Source organism: Narcine bancroftii, chromosome 6 (genome assembly GCF_036971445.1).
Source record: "Narcine bancroftii isolate sNarBan1 chromosome 6, sNarBan1.hap1, whole genome shotgun sequence".
Lineage (NCBI taxonomy): Eukaryota > Metazoa > Chordata > Chondrichthyes > Torpediniformes > Narcinidae > Narcine > Narcine bancroftii.
Window position 1 is genome coordinate 207,157,708 of NC_091474.1, and position 23,948 is coordinate 207,181,655.

The 23,948-nt window shown below is 42.7% G+C and overlaps 1 protein-coding gene across 1 annotated transcript in view; it reads left to right on the forward strand.

Moving 5' to 3' along the window:
- The window catches only part of LOC138736996 (gamma-aminobutyric acid receptor subunit rho-2-like), a 57,718-nt gene that overhangs the window by 29,503 nt on the left and 4,267 nt on the right, over positions 1 to 23,948 (forward strand). Inside the window, exons 3-8 of the mRNA XM_069887339.1 lie at positions 808 to 875; positions 8,877 to 9,100; positions 13,333 to 13,415; positions 15,546 to 15,686; positions 19,816 to 19,968; positions 22,649 to 22,845. Of these exons, the coding sequence (XP_069743440.1) occupies positions 808 to 875; positions 8,877 to 9,100; positions 13,333 to 13,415; positions 15,546 to 15,686; positions 19,816 to 19,968; positions 22,649 to 22,845 (866 nt within the window). The remainder of the gene's footprint in view (positions 1 to 807; positions 876 to 8,876; positions 9,101 to 13,332; positions 13,416 to 15,545; positions 15,687 to 19,815; positions 19,969 to 22,648; positions 22,846 to 23,948) is intronic.

Sequence of the window (23,948 nt, forward strand, 5' to 3'; positions counted from 1 at the left end):
CCGAAATAATGTGTGAGCTGATAGGTTATTTGGCCACTGTCAATTGACCCAAGTGTGTAGGTAGTAGGTAGGAGTGGGGAGAACAAAATTGTTCAAAGTTAAAATTTAAATTTTGGTCTTAGTTTTAGACATACAGGCCCACGAGCCCATGAAAGGTGGAAGGAAGCCTGAGCACCCAGGGGAAACTCACGCAGACGTGGGGAGAATGATTAAATGCCACACAGACAGCGGCGGATATGAACACGGGTCGCTGGCACTCTAACAGCGTTGTGCTAACTGCTATGCTGTCCGTGCCACACAAAATTTTACTTACAGCATGGTAGATGCCGATTCCAGCCATTTAAACCCATGCTGTCAATTATACCCATTTTGACTTACACCCCCAAACAAGTTGAAGGGTGAGAGGAACTAGAGCATCAGGAGGAAACCCACACAGACTCAGGGAGAACCTACAAACTCGTTACAGGCAGCATCCGATTTGATTTTAGAATAGGATTTTTGTGAATATGGATGGTTGATATTTCACATGGATTCAGCAGGGTGAAGGACTTGTTTCTGTTCTCTCTCTGTCAGTTTTCTTTCTTTCTCTGTCTGCCTCTCCTTCTTTCCCAATGGAAGCTGATGTGGGAAATAAATCACATCATTGGGCAGAGCGGCAGGAGAATGTGATGCCCACAGAAGGAGACTCTGGCTTAAATAAATAAAGCACTGTAAATAAACTTGATGGATGTGTGGAGAAATGCATTCTTTTCACAAGAGCTTTCTGCATGTCCCCTTGCAGATATTGACACTCTTTTGTTCTATCAGGCCCAGCAATACCTGTTGGTGTTGATGTGATTGTGGAAAGCCTGGACAGTATCTCTGAGGTGGATATGGTAAGAGGACATACTGAGCTATAATACCATGTGCATTCAATAATGAATTAAATTTTATTTGGAAATCGGTGGGTCAGAAACAAACCATTTTGTTAATATTTACATGCCTGTGCTCAAATCCCTGTACCTGTGCTGCAATGTTCATTTCGCATGACCCTTTCGGCAAGCAGTGCTGTATTTAACGTGTATATGCATTTTTTGCTGAAACTATCTAATTTATCTTCCCTATGTCTATTCTCTCCAGCCTGTCAAACAACTCATCGCTTGAATGCTGCGAGAGCATATTGGCAAACTGCTGCCAGTTGAACGGAGAGTTAGAGTAATGGATTTTTCTTTGCCTTTTTTGGTCCTTTGAGTCATGGAACAATGCAGCACAGACATGGGCCTTTTCAACCCACCTCCTTCATACATTCTGTATTATCTCTCCATCCCATTTACCAGCACTGGACCCACCTGCCTTTCCTATCTGAGTACCTCTGACAGCTCATTCCAGATAACCGCCACTCACTCTGTGAAAAATGTGCCTGTCGGATCTCCTTTAAATATTTCTCGTCACCTTCAACCTGTGCCCAAAGTCAGGGGACTAACATAGGTGCTTTCAAATTGCAGCACCTGGGTAGCCCTCCTAGAACCCAGTGAGATTATTGGGTAGTGTGTGCCTCCCTCTCCTTTCAAACAGCAGCTAACCTACCCGCTAAATCACCAACCCAGTGATTTAAAGGGGAATCCCACTCCTGCGATGACGTGGTGAGTGACGTGTCATGCAGTCACAAGCAGCCTCCTGTGTTCTTTCTGTTCCCTTTCTGTTTAAAGCTTCTGTTCCCTTTGTATTTAAAGTTCTCCTAAATGGCTCCCCTGTCAGTCACCCCTCCCGCTCCCAGCAATCATTCACTACCATCCCTTCCCAGCGACGTGCTGCTGCTGCGATTGGGGGGGGTGGGGGTTGCTGCGACGGGCCACTCCAATTCGTAGTGACGGCTCAGTGCAGGAGCAATGGCCGTCTTCCTTGCCATTGACATGAACTGGAACGGCACGGCTTGGCAGCAACCCCCACCCCAGTCACAGCAACGGCATGTCCTGGCCCCTCCCCGATTGCAGCAGTACCCCCTCTCCTGTTCGCATCAAGTGCACCCCCCACCAATCAAGACAGCATTCCCCCCCCCCCCCATTTGTGGCAGTGGCATGTCAAGGTAGCACCATGACATCATCCTGCATTGAGCCAGCCAGGGGTTTCCCTGTGAAGCACGAAAGCACTGATGAAACCTGAGTAACCGAGTTCACCATTTCCCCTTTCAAATCAGCAGAAGAGGATGCCTGGGTAAGTTTTATTGAGTTCCCCAACCACCTCTGAGATAGGTCTGGGATGCAGATGGATTTTGACCGGGCTTGCCCGGTTTGGCCCTTTCAAATAGCCCTGTACCTAGGTCTTCAACCCAAGTAAATTTCCTGGTTAACCCCATTTTACAAAGCAATTTGAAAGGTCCTACTGATGTAACTAAGATAAGCAATGGGAGGATTGAAGTGGCTCTTTGTTTTTAATGGGCCAGCAGATTGTAGGTTGAGTGTTCCCAAAGTGATGTAAATTTCCATTTATGCATTGATCTGTGATGATGATCTGTGATAATGGTGGGGTAAGTGTGAACATAGAAGAGTACGGCACAGACCCACATAAAACATAAGAGTGGAATTAGGCCATTCAACTCATTGAGTCCACCCCGCCATTCCATCATAGCTGATTTACTATCCTTTTTAATCCTATTCTCCTGCCTTTTTCCTGTAACCCTTGATTTCCTTCCTGATCAAGAATGTATCTGCTTTAAATACCTCCAGTGACTTGGTCTCCACAGCTGTCTAATTTCCTTCCTGATCAAGAATGTATCTGCTTTAAATACCTCCAGTGACTTGGTCTCCACAGCTGTCTACCCGAAGCAAATTCTACAAATTCATCACCATCTGGGTGAAGTAATTCCTCCTCATTTCTGTTCTAAAGCGATGTTTTTGTGCTAAGAGGGTGTGCCTGCACCCTAGGAAACACCACCTCCACATCCAGGCCCTTCAATATTTTGTAGGTTATGATGAAATATCCCCCCCCACCCCTCATTTTTCTAAACTGCAGTGAGCACAACTCCAGAGCCTTCAAACACTTCTCATATGAAAACTTTTTTCATTCTGGGGATTATCCTTGTAAACTTCCTCTGGACACTCTGTGATGCCAACACATCCTTCCTTAGATATGAAGCCCACAATATTGCTCACAATATTCCAAGTGTGGTCTGACCAATGCTTTACAAAGTCTTAACATCACATCCCTGCTTTTATATTGGGAAGTTTTTAAAAACTGGCAGAAGGTAACTAAAAAAAAATCATGAGGGAAAAGATGAAGTGTGAAAGTAGGCTAACAAATAATATCAAAGAGGATAGAAAAGCTTCTTCAAGTACATAAAGAATAAAAGAGAGGTGAGAGTAGATATAGGTCAATGCGAAAATGGTGCTAGAGAAATAATGGGATGCAAGGAGATGGCAGAGGAACGAAATGAGTATTTTGCATCATTCTTCACACTGGATGGCATTAACTGTGTGCCAGTTGTCAAAGGCTATCAGTGCTGGGAAGTGAGTGAAGTTACTATGGCAAGGGAGAAGGTGCTCAGGAAGCTGAATGGTCTAAGGGTGGATAAGTCTCTCGGTCCTGATGGATTGCACCCGCAGGTCCTGAAAGAAGTAGAGGTAGAGATTGTAGAGGTAATGATAATGATCCTTCTGGAATCGATAGATTCTGGTATGGCTCCAGAGGACTCTTTAATCACAAATGTCACCCACTATTCGAGAAGGGAGGGAGGCACCAAAAAAGGACCAGTTAGCCTGATGTCAGTGGTTGGAAGATGTTGGAATTGATTGTCAAAGATGAGCTTATGGAGGGACATAATAAGATATGCCAAAGCCAGCATGGTTTCCTTAAGGGAGAGTCTTGCTTGACATAACTTTTTGAATTCCTTGAAGAAGTAACAAGCAGGCTGGATAAATTAGATGCAGCAAATGTTGAGTATTTAATTTTCAGAATGTCTTTGACAAGGTGCCACACATGAGGCTACTTAACATGATACAAGTCCATGGTATATCAAGAAACATATTGCTGTGGCTAGAGCTTTGGCTGATTGGCGGGAAGCAGAGTCAAAATGCAGGGATCATATTAGCTGCCAGTTGCTAGTGGTTGGTGTAGTGGCTGCTTCTTTTAATGTTGTATATTAATGATTTGGATTATGGAATGAATGATCTTGTTGCCAAGTTTGCAGATGATATGAAGCTAGATGGAGGAGCAGGTTGTGTTGAGGAAACGGAGGCTGCAGAATAACCTAGACAGAGCAGGAGAATGAGCAGAGAAGTGGCAAAGTTGGAAAGTGTATGTTCATGCACTTTGGTTGGAAAAAAATAAATGGGCAGGCTATTTTTTAAATGGGGAGAACATTAAAAATAGCCAGGTCTAAAGACACCTGGGAGTCCTCGTACAGGATGGCCTGAAGGTAAACTTGCACGTTGGGTTGTTGGTGAAGAAGGGAAATGCAATGCTGGTATTCATGTCAAAAGGAGTAAAATATAAAAACAGGGATGCAATGTTGAGGCTTTGTAAGGCACTGGTGAGATCTCACTTGGAATATTGTGAGCAGTTTTGAGCTCCTCATTTAAGAAAGGATGTGCTGAAGTTGGAGAGGATTCAGAGGAGGTTCACAAGGATGATTCCAGAATAAAAAAGGTTATCATATGAGAGTTTGACAGCTCTTGGCCTATACTCATTGGAATTTAGGAGAATTGGTGGGGGGGATCTCATTAAAACATCTTGAATGTTGAAAGGTGTGGACAGAGTTGGTGTAAAAAGGATGTAGACAGGTGTTTGTAGTCCTTCCATGTTTAATTTTCTTAGATGTAGAAAGGTTGTTTCCCATGGTGGAAGTGTCAAGACAAGAAGGCACAATTTCAGGATTGAAGAGCGTGTGCCAAGAACAGAGATGCAGAGGGATTTTTTTTCAGTAAGAGGATGGTTTATCTATGGAATCTGGTGCCACAGGCGATTGTAGAGGCCAAATCATTAAGGGGTTTTAAGGCAGAGATTAATAGGCATCAATTGTAATAGTGTGAAGGCCAGGCAGTGGGGCGAGGTGGGAAAATAGATCAGATTTGATGGGCTGATTAGCCTAAATGAATGGTAGCATTCCATTTACCTTCCTTACCACTGATTCTATGTGCAAGTTTATATTTAAGGGATCTTGCACAAGGACTTACAAGACACTCAGTGCGTCAGATTTCTGAATCCATTGTGGTTTAAAAAAAATGGTCTACGTCTTTATTCCTTCCACCAAAGTACATGAGCATACACTTCTCTACACTGTACTCCATCTGCCATTTCCTTGCCCAATCTCCTCACCCAAGTCCTTCTGCAGACTCGGTCCTTCCTCAATGATATCCAAATTAAACTGAAAATCTTTTGCAGACACTTGATATCCTTCCAAATCCCTTCACATTCACATGTCTATCTAGAAGCCTCTTGAATGCTACTGTTATATATGCTTCCACATTTTGTGCAAAGTATTTGGCCTCCACATCTCTCTTAAACTTCCTCCCACTTGCCTTAAATGCGAGTCGTTCAGTGTGTGATGCTTTTGCCCTGGGGAAAAGCTTCTGATTGTGTTACCCTGTCAAAGTCTCTCCTGGATTTTATAAACTTCTATCAGGTCTCCCCTCAGTCTCTGAAGCTTCAGGGAAAACACCTCAAATTTGTCCAACCTCTCATTATGCCTTCTAAACCAGGCAACATTCTGATAAACCTCTTGTATATCTTTCCAAAGCATCTACATCCTGCTTGTAATGTGGTGTCCACAAGTGTACACAGTATTCAGAATGCTGTCAAACCAAAGTTTTATTTAACTGCAAAGACAAGCATACATATATACCACCTTTACCACCCTACCTACCTGCGTAGCCACTTTCAGTGAGCTACACACCTGGGCCACCAGATCCCACTGCACATAAATACTTTTAAGAGTCTTCGATTTGAGGTCCCAAAGTGCAACACCTCACACATGTCAGGATTAAACTCCATCAGCCATTTCTCTGTTCATATCTTTAATTGATCTACTGTATACCCTGTTGTATTCTTTGATAATCCTCTGCACTGTCAAGAACTCCACCAACCTTAGTTGCAAACTTACTCACCCACCCACCTAATTCTACTTTTTCCTCTAAGTCACTTCTATACATCACACACAACAGGGTCCTAACACAGATCCCCGTGAAACACCACTGATCTTGGGTCTACAGCCAGAATAACACTGTTCCTCATCTATGTTCTGTGTTTCATGGGCCAACGTATCCAAGAATTCACTGTGGATCACATGCATCTGTACTTTGTGGATCATGTACAACAAACACTGAAACAGCCAGCTGCTCAAACTTCCCTTTGCTTTTTTTTATTATTATTTAACCTTCAAGTTATTTTGATACAGTGAAATGCATCAAAAATAACATGAATGCAGAAGGAAAAGCCAGCGGTTGTGGAATATAGCAATAATACTTCCATCTGCTTTCTGGCTGAAATCAGCTAATTTCACACAAACTAGGGGTAAACGACAAATTTTGGATTTTTGAAACACACAAAACTGACCGTATAGTACCACCTATTAGACCACTTGGAAACATCTGTAAGTGCAAAAACATGCCTTGAGATGCATGTTGTGTGTTGGGCGACATGGTTAGTGTAACGGTTAGCACAATGCTATTACAGTGCCAGCATTCGGGACCAGGGTTCATATCCCACGCTGTCCGTAAGGAGATGGTACATTCTCCCTGAGTCTGTGTGGGTTTTCTCCAGGGTGTGGTGGAACACTGTAATACATGCATTGTACTAGTTGGGCCATCCTAATACTGTAACTCCTCTTCCTTGGAATCAGGCCAAAGCATTAAAATATGCCTGTGGGTTTATAGCAATTTAAAACCTATTAATCTCTACTTCTACTCTGTCAGTTCTAGTTGATAGCATGACACAGGCTCTGGTTTCCTCCCGTCACTCCAAAAGTACGGGGAGTTGTAGAGTAATTGAGTGGCATGGACTTGTGGCCAAAAGGGCCTGTTACCATGCTGTATGTCTACATTTTTAAAAAAATTATAGAGGGCCAATACTTTTCTATTTATATATGTCTATGGTTGAATGGAGTGTGTGGCCTTAAAACTGAGGAAAAAAATCCTGCCATGGGGCATTTAAGATAAACTTCAACCACTGAAGCAGGCAAAGATGCCTTTGTGGAGGCCAGCCAGATGATGTGACATATCCTCGATTCTGCGCAAGATATTGAAGTAGAAGCCCTTGTGTCTTGGGTAAACTTATACCTCTCATTTTGTTCATTTTAGATTGGTCACAGTGTTTGAGCTACCGAAAGAAAATAGACACACACACCGAGAGCAGTTCAGTTTATACAAATGTTTATTACTAATTCAAAAGCTGATTTCACACTACAATATGCTAGCCCTTCCCAACTATACTTATCAACGCTTGGACTGGTCCCAACTGCCGAAGCGAGGCAACGACTGCACACTTGTAGTAGGTTGTCAGGGCGCTGGTAGCAGCTTTTCCACCTCCCCCGACCGGGACGTTGCTCGGACTCTGGCTGTTCTTCCTTCTTGACAAGGGTGTTCCCACCCCTCGGAGAGTCTAAACTTCAGCAGCAGGACCACAGGCTTATATACCCCAAAAACAATTAATCATGCGCCTACTCCTTCTAACATTTGTCAGTCAAAATCAAAACTGAATATTATATTCTACAATTTAAAAGATTAATTATTATGGAACCAGGATGTTATGATTTCCTGGTTTATCTCGTAGATACAAAGACTTATTAAAACTTCTCGAGCAAGACAGGTTGTGACCAATTCATCAATTTCAGAGTGTTGCATTTGACAACTGCTTTCCCTGGGCCTCACAGTGGAATTCCATTTCAAAGTGTATCTTCAGATAAATCCCCATGGCTGAGTTTAATTACATCTGCTTGTTCTGAAAGTAAGGTGACCTGCTTGTGGACCCAGTGTCGTCAGTTCCACATAGCAAAAAGCATCTGGGTACATGGTTTTAATCCTCCATTACACCTTGTTCTGGAGTAGGGCTTGCATTCCCAACTATCCAAGACAGGATGAAGAAACGATCTGAAAAGTGTAAACATACAAAATGGTCTTTCCAAAAATATTAAAAGTATGAACATTGCAGTTAATTCTCTCATTGTGATAGAGGACAGGATTACTCATGGAAATAAACTGCTCAACACTTGTACGTGGAGGGATTCTGTTTGCTCTTTTGAGAGCTTTTTGTAACCAACTGCTGCTGTAGAGCCTACTCCATCACTACTGTCTTCCAGAGAATGAAAAGGGGCATCCACATGCAGCAAAAGTTCTTTGGTCATCAAATGAAAAAATCTCAGTGTCACGAACATGTTTTATTTTTACTCAGTGGTCAGGAGGTTACATTTCTTATGATTTCCATATTGTAACTGTTGTATTTAGTTGCGTAGTGGCTTCCATTCAATGGTGTTTTGTGAAACATTAATGCTGAGACACCAAGTGATATGATCAAACTTTCCTAACCAACTATAACATAGTTGCAAACTATATCTTCCTCCACCTCCAATCCAACCCAAGATTTCAGATTTTTGGCCAGTGAGAAATCGATTTCAGATTTTTGGCCAGTGAGAAATCCAGGTGAAAAGTTAAACCATAACAGTAAAATGGCAGAATTGCAAATTGAACATGTCTGAGAGAAAAAAAAACCAAGAACTTTCCTGATGCTGATATTTGTCTCTAAATGCCAGTATCCAAATATCAAAGTACACAAGGATGTTTCTTCCAAATGATTTTTTTTAACCCCTGGCTGCAATACCCACAGCATTAGTTATACATTGACTGCCCTACTTTCTCAGCACCAGCCAACTGTTGTCAGTTCCTGACCAACACCATTGCTGTCTGCAGGACTTCACAATGACCTTGTACTTGCGCAATTACTGGAAAGATGAGCGGCTCTCATTCCGCAGTGCTACCAACAGAAGCATGACATTTGATGGCAGGCTCCTCAAGCAGATTTGGGTTCCTGATGTGTTTTTTGTTCACTCTAAGCGGTCTTTCATCCATGACACAACCACGGATAATGTGATGCTGCGCATCTTCCCTGATGGAAATGTACTGTACAGCATAAGGTAAGAGAAGCTTCTGAATCTTACAGAACCTCTGTGTGGGACCAAAGCTGCCCAATTTCTCTGCTTCTCTGAATGGGATCGGCAATCCGTTCTGAATGATAGGCGATTTAATGGTGCAACTGCATTGAGGCTAAACTAAATCCTTTAGTGCTCTTGCAGCCAGCAAACTGCAGTGAATTGGTTGGAAGTTCTGAGGAAAGGCATTGCCTCCTGGCAACTTCATGATCTCTCACGAAGCATTTCCTGGCTGTTTTGCTTGTTCTGATTTTAAGGATTTCTAAGTGAAATTTGATGAATTTTCTTTTTTTCTCAGTTACTCCATAAAGAATGACAGAGGTTTCACCAGACACAGAGATGCACTCTGACCCCAATGTCTGCATCAAGGTCCACTCAAACTAATAGGGTGATTCACCTGTGGGAGAATGACAGTGAATGATCTTTACAGAGCAATTGCGTCCATCACAATGCCTGGCAGCTTCTTCACATTCTGACCAATTAAAAAATGAATACATTACAGAAGGCACTATTATTTACTTTTAATTAACCTGCAACTGCTGCTTTGGCTTTTCGAATCTTTAGAGTTTAAATTCCACCTCTGATGTCATAGCTGTTTAGCAGGATTAACAGGCACCTCTTAGTAGAAGCAAGACAATGCATTTAGTGGAGATGTGAAATAAAACAGAAATGACTAAAAATGCTTAGCATGTCAGGCAGCATCTATGAAGAGAGAAAAGAGAGGCAAGCTTCAGGTTGAAGAGCTCCTATTCTGAAAGGGTAATACAAGCATTCCTTTGACTGATTTCTCTCATTTGCATATCTTTGGCTTGGCTTCGTGGACGAAGATTTATGGAGGGGGTAAAAAGTCCACGTCAGCTGCAGGCTCATTTGTGGCTGACAAGTCCGATGCGGGACAGGCAGACACGATTGCAGCGGTTGCAGGGGAAAATTGGTTGGTTGGGGTTGGGTGTTGGGTTTTTCCTCCTTTGTCTTTTGTCAATGAGGTGGGCTCTGCGGTCTTCTTCAAAGGAGGTTGCTGCCCGCCAAACTGTGAGGCGCCAAGATGCACGGTTTGAGGCGTTATCAGCCCACTGGCGGTGGTCAATGTGGCAGGCACCAAGAAATTTCTTTAGGCAGTCCTTGTACCTTTTCTTTGGTGCACCTCTGTCACGGTGGCCAGTGGAGAGCTCACCATATAACACGATCTTGGGAAGGCGATGGTCCTCCATTCTGGAGACGTGACCCATCCAGCGCAGCTGGATCTTCAGCAGCGTGGACTCGATGCTGTCGACCTCTGCCATCTCGAGTACTTCGACGTTAGGGATGTAAGCGCTCCAATGGATGTTGAGGATGGAGCGGAGACAACGCTGGTGGAAGCGTTCTAGGAGCCGTAGGTGGTGCCGGTAGAGGACCCATGATTCGGAGCCGAACAGGAGTGTGGGTATGACAACGGCTCTGTATACGCTTATCTTTGTGAGGTTTTTCAGTTGGTTGTTTTTCCAGACTCTTTTGTGTAGTCTTCCAAAGGCGCTATTTGCCTTGGTGAGTCTGTTGTCTATCTCATTGTCGATCCTTGTATCTGATGAAATGGTGCAGCCGAGATAGGTAAACTGGTTAACCGTTTTGAGTTTTGTGTGCCGATGGAGATGTGGGGGGGCTGGTAATCATGGTGGGGAGCTGGCTGATGGAGGACCTCAGTTTTCTTCAGGCTGACTTCCAGGCCAAACATTTTGGCAATTTCCGCAAAGCAGGACATCAAGCGCTGAAGAGCTGGCTCTGAATGGGCAACTAAAGCGGCATCGTCTGCAAAGAGTAGTTCACGGACAAGTTTCTCTTGTGTCTTGGTGTGAGCTTGCAGGCGCCTCAGATTGAAGAGACTGCCATCCGTGCGGTACCGGATGTAAACAGCGTCTTCATTGTTGGGGTCTTTCATGGCTTGGTTCAGCATCATGCTGAAGAAGATTGAAAAGAGGGTTGGTGCCAGAACACAGCCTTGCTTCACGCCATTGTTAATGGAGAAGGGTTCAGAGAGCTCATTGTTGTATCTGACCCGACCTTGTTGGTTTTCGTGCAGTTGGATAATCATGTTGAGGAACTTTGGGGGACATCCGATGCGCTCTAGTATTTGCCAAAGCCCTTTCCTGCTCACGGTGTCGAAGGCTTTGGTGAGGTCAACAAAGGTGATGTAGAGTCCTTTGTTTTGTTCTCTGCATTTTTCTTGGAGCTGTCTGAGGGCAAAGACCATGTCAGTAGTTCCTCTGTTTGCGCGAAAGCCGCACTGTGATTCTGGGAGAATATTCTCGGCGACACTAGGTATTATTCTATTTAGTAGAATCCTAGCGAAGATTTTGCCTGCAATGGAGAGCAACGTGATTCCCCTGTAGTTTGTACAGTCTGATTTCTCGCCTTTGTTTTTGTACAGGGTGATGATGGTGGCATCACGAAGATCCTGAGGCAGTTTACCTTTGGTCCCAACAAAGCTTGAAAAACTCATGCAGTTTGGCATGCAGAGTTTTGCCGCCAGCCTTCCAGACTTCTGGGGGGATTCCATCCATACCTGCTGCTTTGCCACTTTTCAGTTGTTCGATTGCCTTATATGTCTCATCCAGGGTGGGAACCTCATCCAGCTCTAGCCTTAGGGGCTGTTGAGGGAGCTGGAGCAGGGCGGAATCTTGGACTGAGCGGTTGGCACTGAAAAGAGATTGGAAGTGTTCTGACCATCGGTTGAGGATGGAGATCTTGTCGCTGAGGAGGACTTTGCCGTCTGAGCTGCGCAGCGGGCTTTGGACTTGGGGTGAGGGGCCGTACACAGCCTTTAGAGCCTCGTAGAAACCCCTGAAGTCGCCAATGTCCGCGCTGAGCTGGGTTCGTTTGGCGAGGCTAGTCCACCACTCATTTTGGATCTCCCGGAGTTTGCGCTGAAGATGGCTGCATGCGCGACGGAAGGCTTGTTTCTTCTCTGGACAGGACGGCTTTGTAAGGTGAGCCTGGTGGGCAGCTCGCTTCTTTGCCAGCAGCTCCTGGATTTCCTGGCTGTTTTCGTCAAACCAGTCCTTGTTTTTCCTGGAGGAGAAGCCCAGTACCTCTTCAGTGGATTGCAGTATGGTAGTCTTCAACTGATCCCAGAGGGTTTCAGGGGACGGGTCCGTGAGGCGGGTTGCATCGTCGAGCTTTGCTTTGAGGTTTGCCTGGAAGTTTCCTCTCGCTTCGTCTGACTGCAGGTTTCCAACATTGAACCTCTTTCTGGGGGCTTTATTGTTCCTGGGCTTTGGTTTGAAGTGAAGGTTGAGCTTGCAGCGAACCAGCCGGTGGTCAGTGTGGCATTCCGCGCTAGGCATGACCCTGGTGTGGAGCACATCTCGTTTGTCACTTTCTCGCACCAGGATGTAGTCCAGGAGGTGCCATTGTTTGGATCGGGGATGCATCCAGGTGGTCTTAAGGCTGTCCCTCTGCTGAAAAAGGGTGTTTGTAATGACAAGCCGCTGTTCTGCGCAGAGCTCCAACAGGAGGCACCCATTGTCGTTGCACTTGCCGACGCCATGCTTGCCCAGGATTCCTGGCCAGGTTTCTGAGTCTTTGCCTAATTGCCATATTGGAGTGCCTAATATATGTTCCCCAATGGACTGGGTGGGAAATTCCCAACATGGTGGGAGAGCTGTTGGAGCAGCCCTTCAGGATCTCTTGTCAAATTGCATTGATCTAATTTGAGGGACAAGGCTCACACATTTGTCTTATTTATGACAAGAAGCAGATATGGAGATGGAAAGCTTGGGGTTATTGATTAGAAGTGAGAACTCTTCAAATGAACAGGTGGGCCGGAAGTTCTATCTATTGATTGATCAGAACAAATAAATTATTTTAATATTACTCATCACTGAAGGGAACATTTCCTGATTTAGGGGATTGTGGATTAGTGGACAGAGCACTTCTTAGGAAGTGGGACAAACCCATCTAGATTTCACATAGTTACTGTACCCAGAGACATGGGGCCAAGATAATTTACCTGGGGCTGTTTCCTTTTTTTCCAAAACAAAGCAGTTATATAACTTTTCATTAGCAGGAATTTTTTGGGGAATCATGGAAGTAGAATTCTGTGAAATGAACCAATCAATTCCAATAGGTAGGTGTAAGGAGATTATAAAACCTTGCTTAATGCGGTGCCTGAATTCAATGTGCAACATTGTTAAGATGAGGGTATTTGAACAACATTATGAGTAAATCTACTTGATTTGCAGGGTTACAGTGACGGCGATGTGCAACATGGATTTCAGCCGTTTCCCTCTTGACACACAGACCTGTTCCCTGGAGATTGAGAGCTGTAAGTTGTGTGCACCCGACATTTGTCCAACGATCTGACTTCTTATCTAATCTAGGCTTCCTTGAGGAAATATTTTTCTGATTCTAATTCTCTTGGGTGCAGGTGAAATATATGTGGAAAAAGTAAGTAGGTTATTGAAATTTATTTTACAGGCATTCTATATCACATGCTCCACAATTTTAAATATAAAATAACTGATGTACCTTTTGTTCTACCACATATGGAATAAACTAAACCAAGATTTCCATTAAAAATCCAATTCTCTAGTTTCAGGAAGAAAATATATTAACATTGATTGTGTTCACATTTAACTGGTTCTTTACCTGTTAGCAAAGGTTCAGTAAAAATTGTCAGTGCTGTTCAGGTGTGTGGGTGAGGGATTTGGGTACTTGTGATAATACATAAAGCTGCTCCCTTGATGTTAGGAATGTGTTTTGGCATGGATCCAAATTCCCAGCAGCCAATGTGGGTCTGATAACTGCTCCTCTATGTTAGAAGGGCGAGCCATTTACAAGAATGCAGGGAAAGGAAGGGGAACAGCGAGGTATGGGGGTGGTTTAAGGAAGAAGCTTTGGGCCAAGTTGTTCAGATGTCATTAAAAGTAGCTTGCTCATCTCTGCCAACCCAGAGCCTCATGGTTTATCCCTTGATGTAAATAAAAGTTGAAGGCCCAATGAGTACAACACTATGTGCTGACTTCCACTATTGGAAAAGCCTTGTCTGCCTCAACTCTTAATCTTGGTGGCTGGATGAGGGTATCTAAAAGAAGCATCTCTTCTTCCATGCCGACTCTTCACAGATCCATTGCATGGGAGTACATTTACACACAGACAAATCATGTGAGTCAGGAGCAATGAGACAGGCTGCTACTTGGGCCCTTAAACCTGCTCTGACATTTCATAAGATCACGGCTGATCCCAAATAAACTTCAGTCACATGTCGTCTCCCAAAGGTAGTGTTCAGCCTCATCACTTAACAAGAATCTATCTACTTCTCTCACCTCTGCCATCTAAACAAGTCTAGCCCACCTCCTCCACTCTCCCTCCCACCTGCCCATCATTTCCTCAAAGATATTAAACCCTATTCTAATCAATCTACATATTGATCCATTAAACCTACTTCAGCAGCTTCCAACGTTAACAGCTTTTAATGCTATATGTAACAAATAAAACCTCCCTACTTTTTTTTATTCAATCCACATATCAATAAATATTAATATCCATTGATTTATATCCATTCATTACACAGAACAACCTAGAAACTGCCTGTTTAGTCCATGCACTCAATGATCTTGGAGCTTTTAACCAGTGGTCTTGCTGCTGGACTTCAAGGTCCATATTACTTCATAAGGTGTGTATGGGCAAGATATCCAAGAGATTCCAGCCCCACAAAGAATTGGGGTCAGTGTGTTTACAAAGGGAAGTATAATTAATTGAGGGGAGGAAATATAAGGGAGAGACGTGGGGCAAATAGTTTACCCAGGGAGTGGTAGGTGCCTAGAACAGACGACCAGGAATAGTGGTGGAAACAGATGCAACAAATAGTGTACAAGAGGCTTCATGTTAGGGATGGAGGGATATCTATCAGGTGCAAGCAGCATATTTTTTAGCTTGATTTGGACATCATGTTTGGCTCAGACATGTGGACTGAAGGGCCAGTTTCTGTGCTGTACTGTTCCATGACAGGAAATACAAAGAGCTCTTTGATCAGTGAAGGTGAACAACACCAATTGATCCTGTCACTGATAAGATGGGGTGAATAATCAAGATGAGATAAAGACTGGCTTGTCCCATGCTTGCCAGGCAAGGTGAGTTAAACCTGATCCTATTGTAAACACACTAATGTCGTCAACCTGCTGCATACTGTTACCCAGAGGTTGTTGTGTGAAAAGACCAAGTACAAAACTTTTTCCAGACTGGAAGTCCAATTTGTGATTCAATATTTTGAACCGAAAAAGAATGGTGAATATGTATCAGCACAGTTGCTGTACTGCTTTAGATTTTGAGTGGAGTACGATCAAGGAATTTGTAAACGAAGGCTATGTTAGAATATTAGCTGTAAAAATCTGAGTTCTTTCTCTCTTTGCTCCCATCACGATTGTACGTCATGATGCCTTCTCACACGTGGTAGACGCTTATACTGACGAGGACCTTATGCTGTATTGGAAGAACGGAGAAGAGTCATTGAAAACAGATGAGAAGGTCTCCTTATCCCAATTTCTCATACAGAAGTTTCACACTACCTCCAAATTGGCTTTCTATAGTAGTACAGGTGTGTATCTTTGTGTGAGATCTAAACTTAATTTCATATAATTTATTTGGTGTTCCTACAGAGAGATTAATACAGTAAAACCCCTGTTATCAAGAGTTCAAGCATCTGGCAAAAAAAATCATGGAAAATAAATAGGCAAAAAATACAAAGGTTTAAAATTGGCGCCCCAGTAGCTGGTTCATTAAAATCCGCACCAACACGCAATCTCAAGCAACTGGAAAATTCACTTATCTGGCATCTACCAATCCCTATAGGAGCCGGATACTGGGGGATTTACTGTATGCGGTACAGTGAATACAGTTCAGTACAGGACAGATCTGGTATATGCATTCACTAGTTTTAGTTAATTTCCTCACATCTCTCCTTGATGATCTTTTGTGGTCTTTAATTCACCAGGTGGCCGATCTTCAGTTGTCATGTCACACTTCTTTTGATGCAGCATACTTGTACTTGATTGAAGAACCAGTCCCTGAAAGAAGCACACGCCTTACAGCATATAGCCAAAACTACAGCTGAACACGAAACCCTGTTGAGATAAAGTAAATAAGTAGTATGAGAGACCCATTCATGGCAAGGATACAAGTATATTCTGCCAAGAATAATAGCTCATGATGTTATTGTGGATTTCCCACAAAAAGAACAATTTTATCATATTGACAAAACACAGTGCCAATCATACGTGGAATACATTTTACTTTACACTTTACAGAACACTGTAAGAATTAACAGTTGTACATAATTCTAAAACTCTCTCTTCGTTAAATATTTTTAAAAAATCTTCAGGGTAATTCTTTACATATCACCACTTTGGTATGAAATCATCTTTGGAGACTCTGACAAGAAACTTTAATCCAATGCTTACCTTTGTGAATAAAATTAAATAATTAAAATAGGGGTAAATTAAATGAAATATATTGAGGTGACTTACATTGGAAGTTTGAAGTGATATTTTTTAATCAATGATGATTCTGTAGTGGCCCATGGCCTGCACCTTGGGCTGACACAGGAAATAGCAGTCAAACGCGGTGACCAGCAAAGCATCATGTGGGCTGAAACGTCCATTTCTATAGGCCGCCGGCAGAACAGTGAAACTGGCCAATCACTGCCAGTGGATTGCAGGGGGCCCAATCGGGGCCTGGGCATCTGAGGTAACCAATCAGCAACCAGCCCCCTCAAGCCATGGTGGTGACATGGCTGAGCTGACTATAAAAGGCAGAGCTGACACTGAATAAACTCAGTGTTGAATACACTCTAATGGTGTGTGTGTCTTTCTTCTACAGATTTGAGCTGTAGCTGTAGTGACCTCCCTACAATTCCCTTTTTATGTCTATCTATAACAATTCAGTCATAACAAAGAAACAGATATCTCACTCTCGACAAGGAAGCTCAGTAGTACTGACCACTGTAAACAATCCTTTGGTGTGTGAACTTTATTACAGTCATTGCATCCAAATTTTTACAGCATTGAAACAGCCCTTCAGCCCAATTTGTCCATGGTAACCTACATAATCTAGTCCCATTATGGGGTTTGGCCCAGATTCCCCCTAAACTTTTTGTATCCATGTACCTTTACCACTTCCTCTGGCAGCTTATTCCATATATATATATACGACCCTCTGTGAGGAAATAGGTGCCTTTTAAATCTTTCACCTCTCACTGTAAATCTAGTTTCTTCTATCTTGGGGACTATGACTATTCATCTTATCTATGCCCTCACAAATTTAAGTACCTCCAGAAGATTACTCTTAAGCCCCTGTAGCATCTTGTGAATCTATCCTGCACCCTTTCCAGTTTAGTGGGATCTTTCCTGTAGCTGACCAGACCTTGGTCAAACCAGACTACAATTGTTTCTCAAATAAAAGTGAGTGAAATACGAAACTGCAGATGCTGTGATTGTAGTAAAAACACTGAAATGCTGGAGGAACTCGCCAGTCTTTCCAGTGTCTATAGGAGACAAAGATATATTGCTGATGTTTCGGGCCTGAGCCATTCTTCAAGGAATAAGCCTGAAGCAGGAAGTCTCAGAATTCAAACAATGCAGGAGGAATCCAGACCAACAAAAAGTTTTAATTGTATATGATAAGGGACAGGTAAGAATTTAGGGAAGGGGAGACGAGGGGAAGAGAGGGGAGGTTAATGATAGCCAGAGAAGTCGATAGTAATGCCATCCGGTTGGAGTGTGTGCAGTCAGAAGATGAAGTGTTGTTCCTCCAATTTACAGGTGGTGTAATTCTGGTAGTACATAAGACGATGGAAAGATGTGTCAGCAAGAGAATGGGATGGAGAATTGAAATGGGTGGTGTAGAGCTCGTCGAAAAAATCAAAGACTTGTTGATCCAAACCAAGGCTTTTATTAGCAAAAGGCAGGAGCTCTTCACAGGTGGCCGACCAGTCCAGAATGATCTGACCTGGCTAGGGACACAACCCTTTAAGGCCCAGACAGTAGGCGTGGCTTAGCTCTCAGCCAATTGCTGTAAGCACAGTCTAGATACTGTAACTACATACACTATATACATTGGTGATAGATCTGTACTATCACAGGTGGCCACTGGGAAATCCACGCTATTGCAATGGACAGAGCTGAGGTGCTCAACAAACCGATCGGCCAGTCTGTGTCCAGTCTCTCTGACGTAGAGAAGACCACAATAGCAGCATCGAACGTAGTAGACGACCCCTGCAGATTCACAAATGAAATGTTGCTTCACTTGGAAGGACTGTTTGGGGCCCCGAATAGTGATGAGTGAGGAGGTGTGGGCGATTGTGGAGCATCTGCAATCGCAGGGGTAGATCCCACAGGGACGATTGGTGGGGAGGGAGGAGTGGACAAGGGAGTCATGGAAGGAGTGGTCCCTGCGGAAGGCAGAGAGGAGAATGTGTCTAGTGGTGGGATCACGTAGTAGGTGGTGGAAATAGCAGAGGAGGATGTATTGGATGCGAACGATGATGGGGTGGTAGGTGAGGACAAGAGGAATTCTGTCCTTATTGTGCATGGGGCCAGGGGAGATTTGCTTCTTAAAGAGCCATCCAGAATTGAAGATCAAACCATGTCAAAAAAAATGCAGAGAAATATTAAGAGATTTTGATCGATTGTTGGTGAGAAACTATTTACAGAACTATGTGAGGTCATTGTTTTCAGATTCTGAATGAAAGTACAATGGGTAAATGAAAAATGGTTAAATTAAAAATTTGTGAATTGCAATATATTGTCTAATGAGTGGTGAAAGCAGCAGGGAAAGGCATAAGGAATATTTGAATTGCTTTTTCAATAAGATTGTATGGATATGGTGGGCTGAATGGCCTCTTGCATTCATGATTCCATTTAATCCTTAATTTTTCAAATTCAATGGTGAAAACTTTGCAAATATCAGCATTATTTGTTCTGATTTGGAATTTAGGAAGCCTCTTAAATGGAGGTCAATGTCCAAACAATAAATGAGAAATCATAGAGACCAGAACTGACTTTTTTGGTTCAGTTATAAAATGAGATATGTGAGATAAATTTTGAAAAGGATAAGCCCATAATAATCTGTAACAGGAGGGAACATATTGTTGAGAAATGAATGCTTTTGGCATCAATGCAAAAACACCTTCACAATGAAACTGACTTCCATGGAAAAGCAAGAGTATCTTTGTAACAGTGGAAGTGACCAATTAGTCTTGGGCAGATGCAATATCCATTGCCGCCACCTACTATGCAATCCTACATTTCCAAGCTCAAGGATCGAAAAGGAAAGAGATGTTCTAGTTACATCAATTATTCTTCATTCAGAAGAGATGGCAAAGAGTGGGTTAAAATAATATTTTCACTTGCACATTCATTAGGAGCAACATTTGATGTTCATTGGAGACAAAATTTAAACACCAATAATAAAACTGCCAGAGAAATCAGACGCCACATGGCAAAAATATCTTTAAAATATATTATCCCATACCAGTTGCTCTTTGTAGCTTTTCTGCTTAAAGTAGAATGAAATGGTACAATGACTCAGGAGTCGTATAGTTTTTTTTAAGTGATAGGATATGATTTGACCAGTATTTGTTTCTTTAGTAAATGTAATCTACTTTTCAAGCCCAATAATACAACTAGGCCTGTGAATACATGCTGATAAACATCTGTTTTCACAAATAGGTTGGTACAATCGTCTGTATATTAACTTCACCTTGCGCAGGCACATCTTCTTCTTTTTGCTGCAAACCTACTTCCCAGCCACTCTGATGGTCATGTTATCCTGGGTGTCATTCTGGATTGACCGACGTGCAGTACCAGCCAGAGTTTCATTAGGTAACCAAGTATGTCATTGTTAATACAAAATATCGCTCATTAACTTCACACCAAAGTTCTTGTCTAAAAGGCAATCTGCTTGGGAACTCAGCGGGCCAAGCAGCATCAATGGGAGAAAAAGAGAGGGCCAAGAACCCTTCATCAAGACTGGGAGTGCAGAGGGGAGATGGCTGGTATAACGAGGACAGGGTGGGAAGAGTTCGACAGGGATCAGTGGGGATGGCAGGTACCAGAGAAGGTGGGGGTGGTGTTCGGTGGGGGAAGACGAATCACACAAGATGGGGCTGGAATCCTTGTGCTGTTGCCCAAAGAACAGCTCCCTTCATCTGGTGGGGTGAGGGAGGCTGAAAAGTGGAGACAAAGGCTACCAGTACTGGAAGAAGTTGTTATTGGATACCCTGTAGACAGCATTACTATATTTATTCTCACTAGGGGTGTGTGAAAGGTTCCCAAGGGAAGTGAACTAATATTGCAGGGGAAAGAATCATAAGGGCTATAACTAGTAAAGAGGGACATGGATGATGCTAATGTAATAGGGAGCTGAAGACAGGCCCAAGAAAGGAGCAGTGACCACAGCCAGGTTTGTATTGTCACTGGTATATTCCCAAGATTGGGAAGCAACCATCCAATACACGTTTGTTCTTTTCTAGACTGGAGGAGACCAGATTATGAACATGCCACTCACTAAATTGTTAGTAGTATTTGATGTACAAAAGAAGGTAGGAGGTTAAAGAGCAGATGTTGCATCTCCTCCTTGGAGAGGTTGTTCAGTTGACTTTGAACTAATTTTGTCACTCCAAAACTTGCAGGAATCATGTTGAAACAAACTCTACAGTGTACTGTGAAAGTTTCAAAACATTTCACTGTAAAAACTCAAAATCTTAACAAACCAGAAAGACATTTGATTCTTCATGTCCTAATACTCTTGGACTGAAGAAATTGATTTAAAAAATGCTCATAATTTTATTCACTTATTTTTAAAAAGGGAATAAAACACCAATAAAAAAGATGACTGGATGGAGAAAGGATTTAATTACTTTGATGGTTCAGAACTATTTTCACAACCAAGTCAGTGGGTCAAGACTACCTTTGGGACAGCGTGGTTTGCATAGCTGTTAGCACAACGCTATTACAGCGCCAGTGACTTGGGTTAAAATCTGGCACTGTCTGTAAGGAGTTTGTACGTTCTTCCCACATCTGTGTGAGTTTTCCCCATGGGTTCCAGTTTCCTCCCACCCTTCAAAATTACTTGGGGGTTGTAGGTTAACTGGGTGGCATGGGCTTGTGGGCCAAAAGGGCCTGTTACCATGCTTGGTAGAGAATTCCAGAGATTCATCACTGATGTGAGAGAAAGTTCCTACCCTACTCAGTTTTAAATAACCTTGAATTTGTATTTAAGTTTATATACAAAGTCAACATTATCTGAAATAGAGTAGGGAAGGAACTTTCTCTCACATCAGTGGTGAATCACTGGAATTATCTGCATAGAGTGTGTGGCAGTTAGATCATTGCAGATACATTTTTGAAAGGTCAGTGTTATGGAAACTGGGACTGAGTAGGAGATGGGACCCAGGACAATTGAGCCATAATCATCTTGAAAGATGGGATAGATTTGGGAGATCAAGTGGCCTACCTCTTTTATGTTCTTCTGTTCAAATGGAATTGTGATTAAGAATGGGTACTGTATATTTTGGCATACAAGTCGACCTTCAGATAAGTCGGGACTCCATTTTCAGCCTCATTTTCATGGTTTTATCAATAGCGGGTGTATAAGTCGACCCTTCAATTTTCTGCAAGGAACGTGCTGGAGGCTGGTGTCTGGATCTCCCAGCAACAACCCAAACTTTGTTACAACACCCCAATCACCAAGTAACAATCTGTAAATTAAGCAGGCGTTTAAAAAAAGTTATAAAAACCTTTGCTTTTGGCCAGGAAGATGCCAAATGATGCTGGGTCTAAGTCCAAGAGTTTGCAACGGTGACTCCATTCTCAATATCGAGTATGGTGCCATGAACATTGAAGAAGTCGGCTTGCTCCCCTAGTGTGGTCGGTGCAGTAACCACAGCAATGTGTCAGATCCTGGGCAGGAGAGGGAACCTTGGGCTCCCGGGCAGGAACGGGGACCTCAGGCTCTGCAATTGTAAAATGTCTGGGTGGGTTATGGTGACGGTGGGGAGCAGTGGCGCCGGCAGTGGGGAGATGCTTCTGGGTAGTCTTGTATGCTGAATCTATGTCGAGCAATTTTTTTAGTTGAATTTAAGATCTAATTTTTGTATCTGGGCATATAAGTTGACCCCTGATTTTTGAGTTCTTTTTGAAGGTTTCAAGACTCAACTTGTAATGCTGAAACATGCAGTAATTGGGTTTATCAATGTTGACTGAGCAACAAACATTAACAACACACCTGATAACTCCCCATCTCTTTGAAATAGAGCTGAGGACATTTACATCCACCTGAGGGTATTGCCAGAACCTTCGTTTAAAGTCACATCCATCTCTACTAGGGCACTAGCCACTTAAATTTTCTGCCTCAAGTCTCAGAAGGAGTTTGCTAGGAATGAATAAAATTGATGGGAAAAGCATCTGAATCTTATGTTCTTTTAAAATTAAGGTAAAATTGTGCCAAGGTTGTTTGAGGTAGAATTAGCCAATATTTTTTTCACATTTTCTCCATTTCCAGGTATAACAACAGTTCTGACCATGTCTACCATTATCACGGGAGTGAATGCTTCTATGCCAAGGGTGTCATATATTAAAGCTGTGGACATCTACCTATGGGTTAGTTTTGTGTTCGTCTTTCTCTCAGTGCTGGAATATGCAGCCGTGAATTACATGACGACAGTGCAGGAGAGGAAAAAAAGGAAGCTCCACCAAAAGGTGAGACAAGCAGCACATTTAAATCCCATCATGATTATTTGCCCCATTTTATCAACGTCAGGACCAATTGGCATTGTTCATCTTCACTGATCAAATAACTTTTTGCATTTCCTGTCCGTTTGTCCTGCTGTGCGCACTGCCCTGCTGGCAGACTTTTCTGGGCCAGAACCCGCTGACCCATCACTGCAGTTTTCACCAGCCTTGTAGCTAATGGGTGACTGAATTCAAAATCCATGTCATTGCTTTCAATGTTCTGTTTGGCTTGGCCACACTTTATCTAAATTAATTTCTATAATTGTCATGGTTTGCTGATCAATAGACATTTCAGAGTTAAAGACTCCAAAGGACAGGATGAAGATATAGTGTTAGGTAAAAACATCATGAGCTGGGAATGTAGAGGGAGTCACCCAGTGCTGGGCCGTAACAAGATGCAGTTGTGACCTTGTACTCTCGAGATAAGAGTGGGGATGACAAATTGATGTGCAGGAGGCTAGCAGAGAAGGATAGCAACAGTTTATTCATTGGACAATGTCATGGTATGATAATTTACTAAGTACGTATCCTAAGGTATATAAAAAACACCACTTGCTGATAACGGCAGAATGCGCCTTCTCCAACTAACACTGTTAGTTGCAAGTGTTACAATCCGGCAATAAAGAACAAAGAACCTTGATTTCGACTCAGTCTGGTGTTTGTCTCACTCATTCATGAACAAAGCAGACCTAACAATTGTAAGGAGCAGATTTTCCTCTTACTTTTCTGAGTCAGTGTTAAATTCCAGTGTGGATTTAATTTAGAAATCTGACAAATCCTAGGAGTACAACTGTCATAATTTTGATGTGGCATTAAGGATGCGCTCAGTGTCGGTTCTTCTTGAAATGTCAAATGATTATACATTGGTCCAATGGAATCTTTTTGGGACTTAATAATAATGATAATAAATTCATAATAATAATTGTTATTACTGCATTATCATTAATTATTACTAATTTATTACAGTGCACCTGAGTCTTTTCCAGAATTGCAACTGAGTTTTTCTAGGAATCCCACTGCTATGTCCATGAAAGGCTTAGTGTCCCGCCCTGCCTCATGCTGAGTGTGGG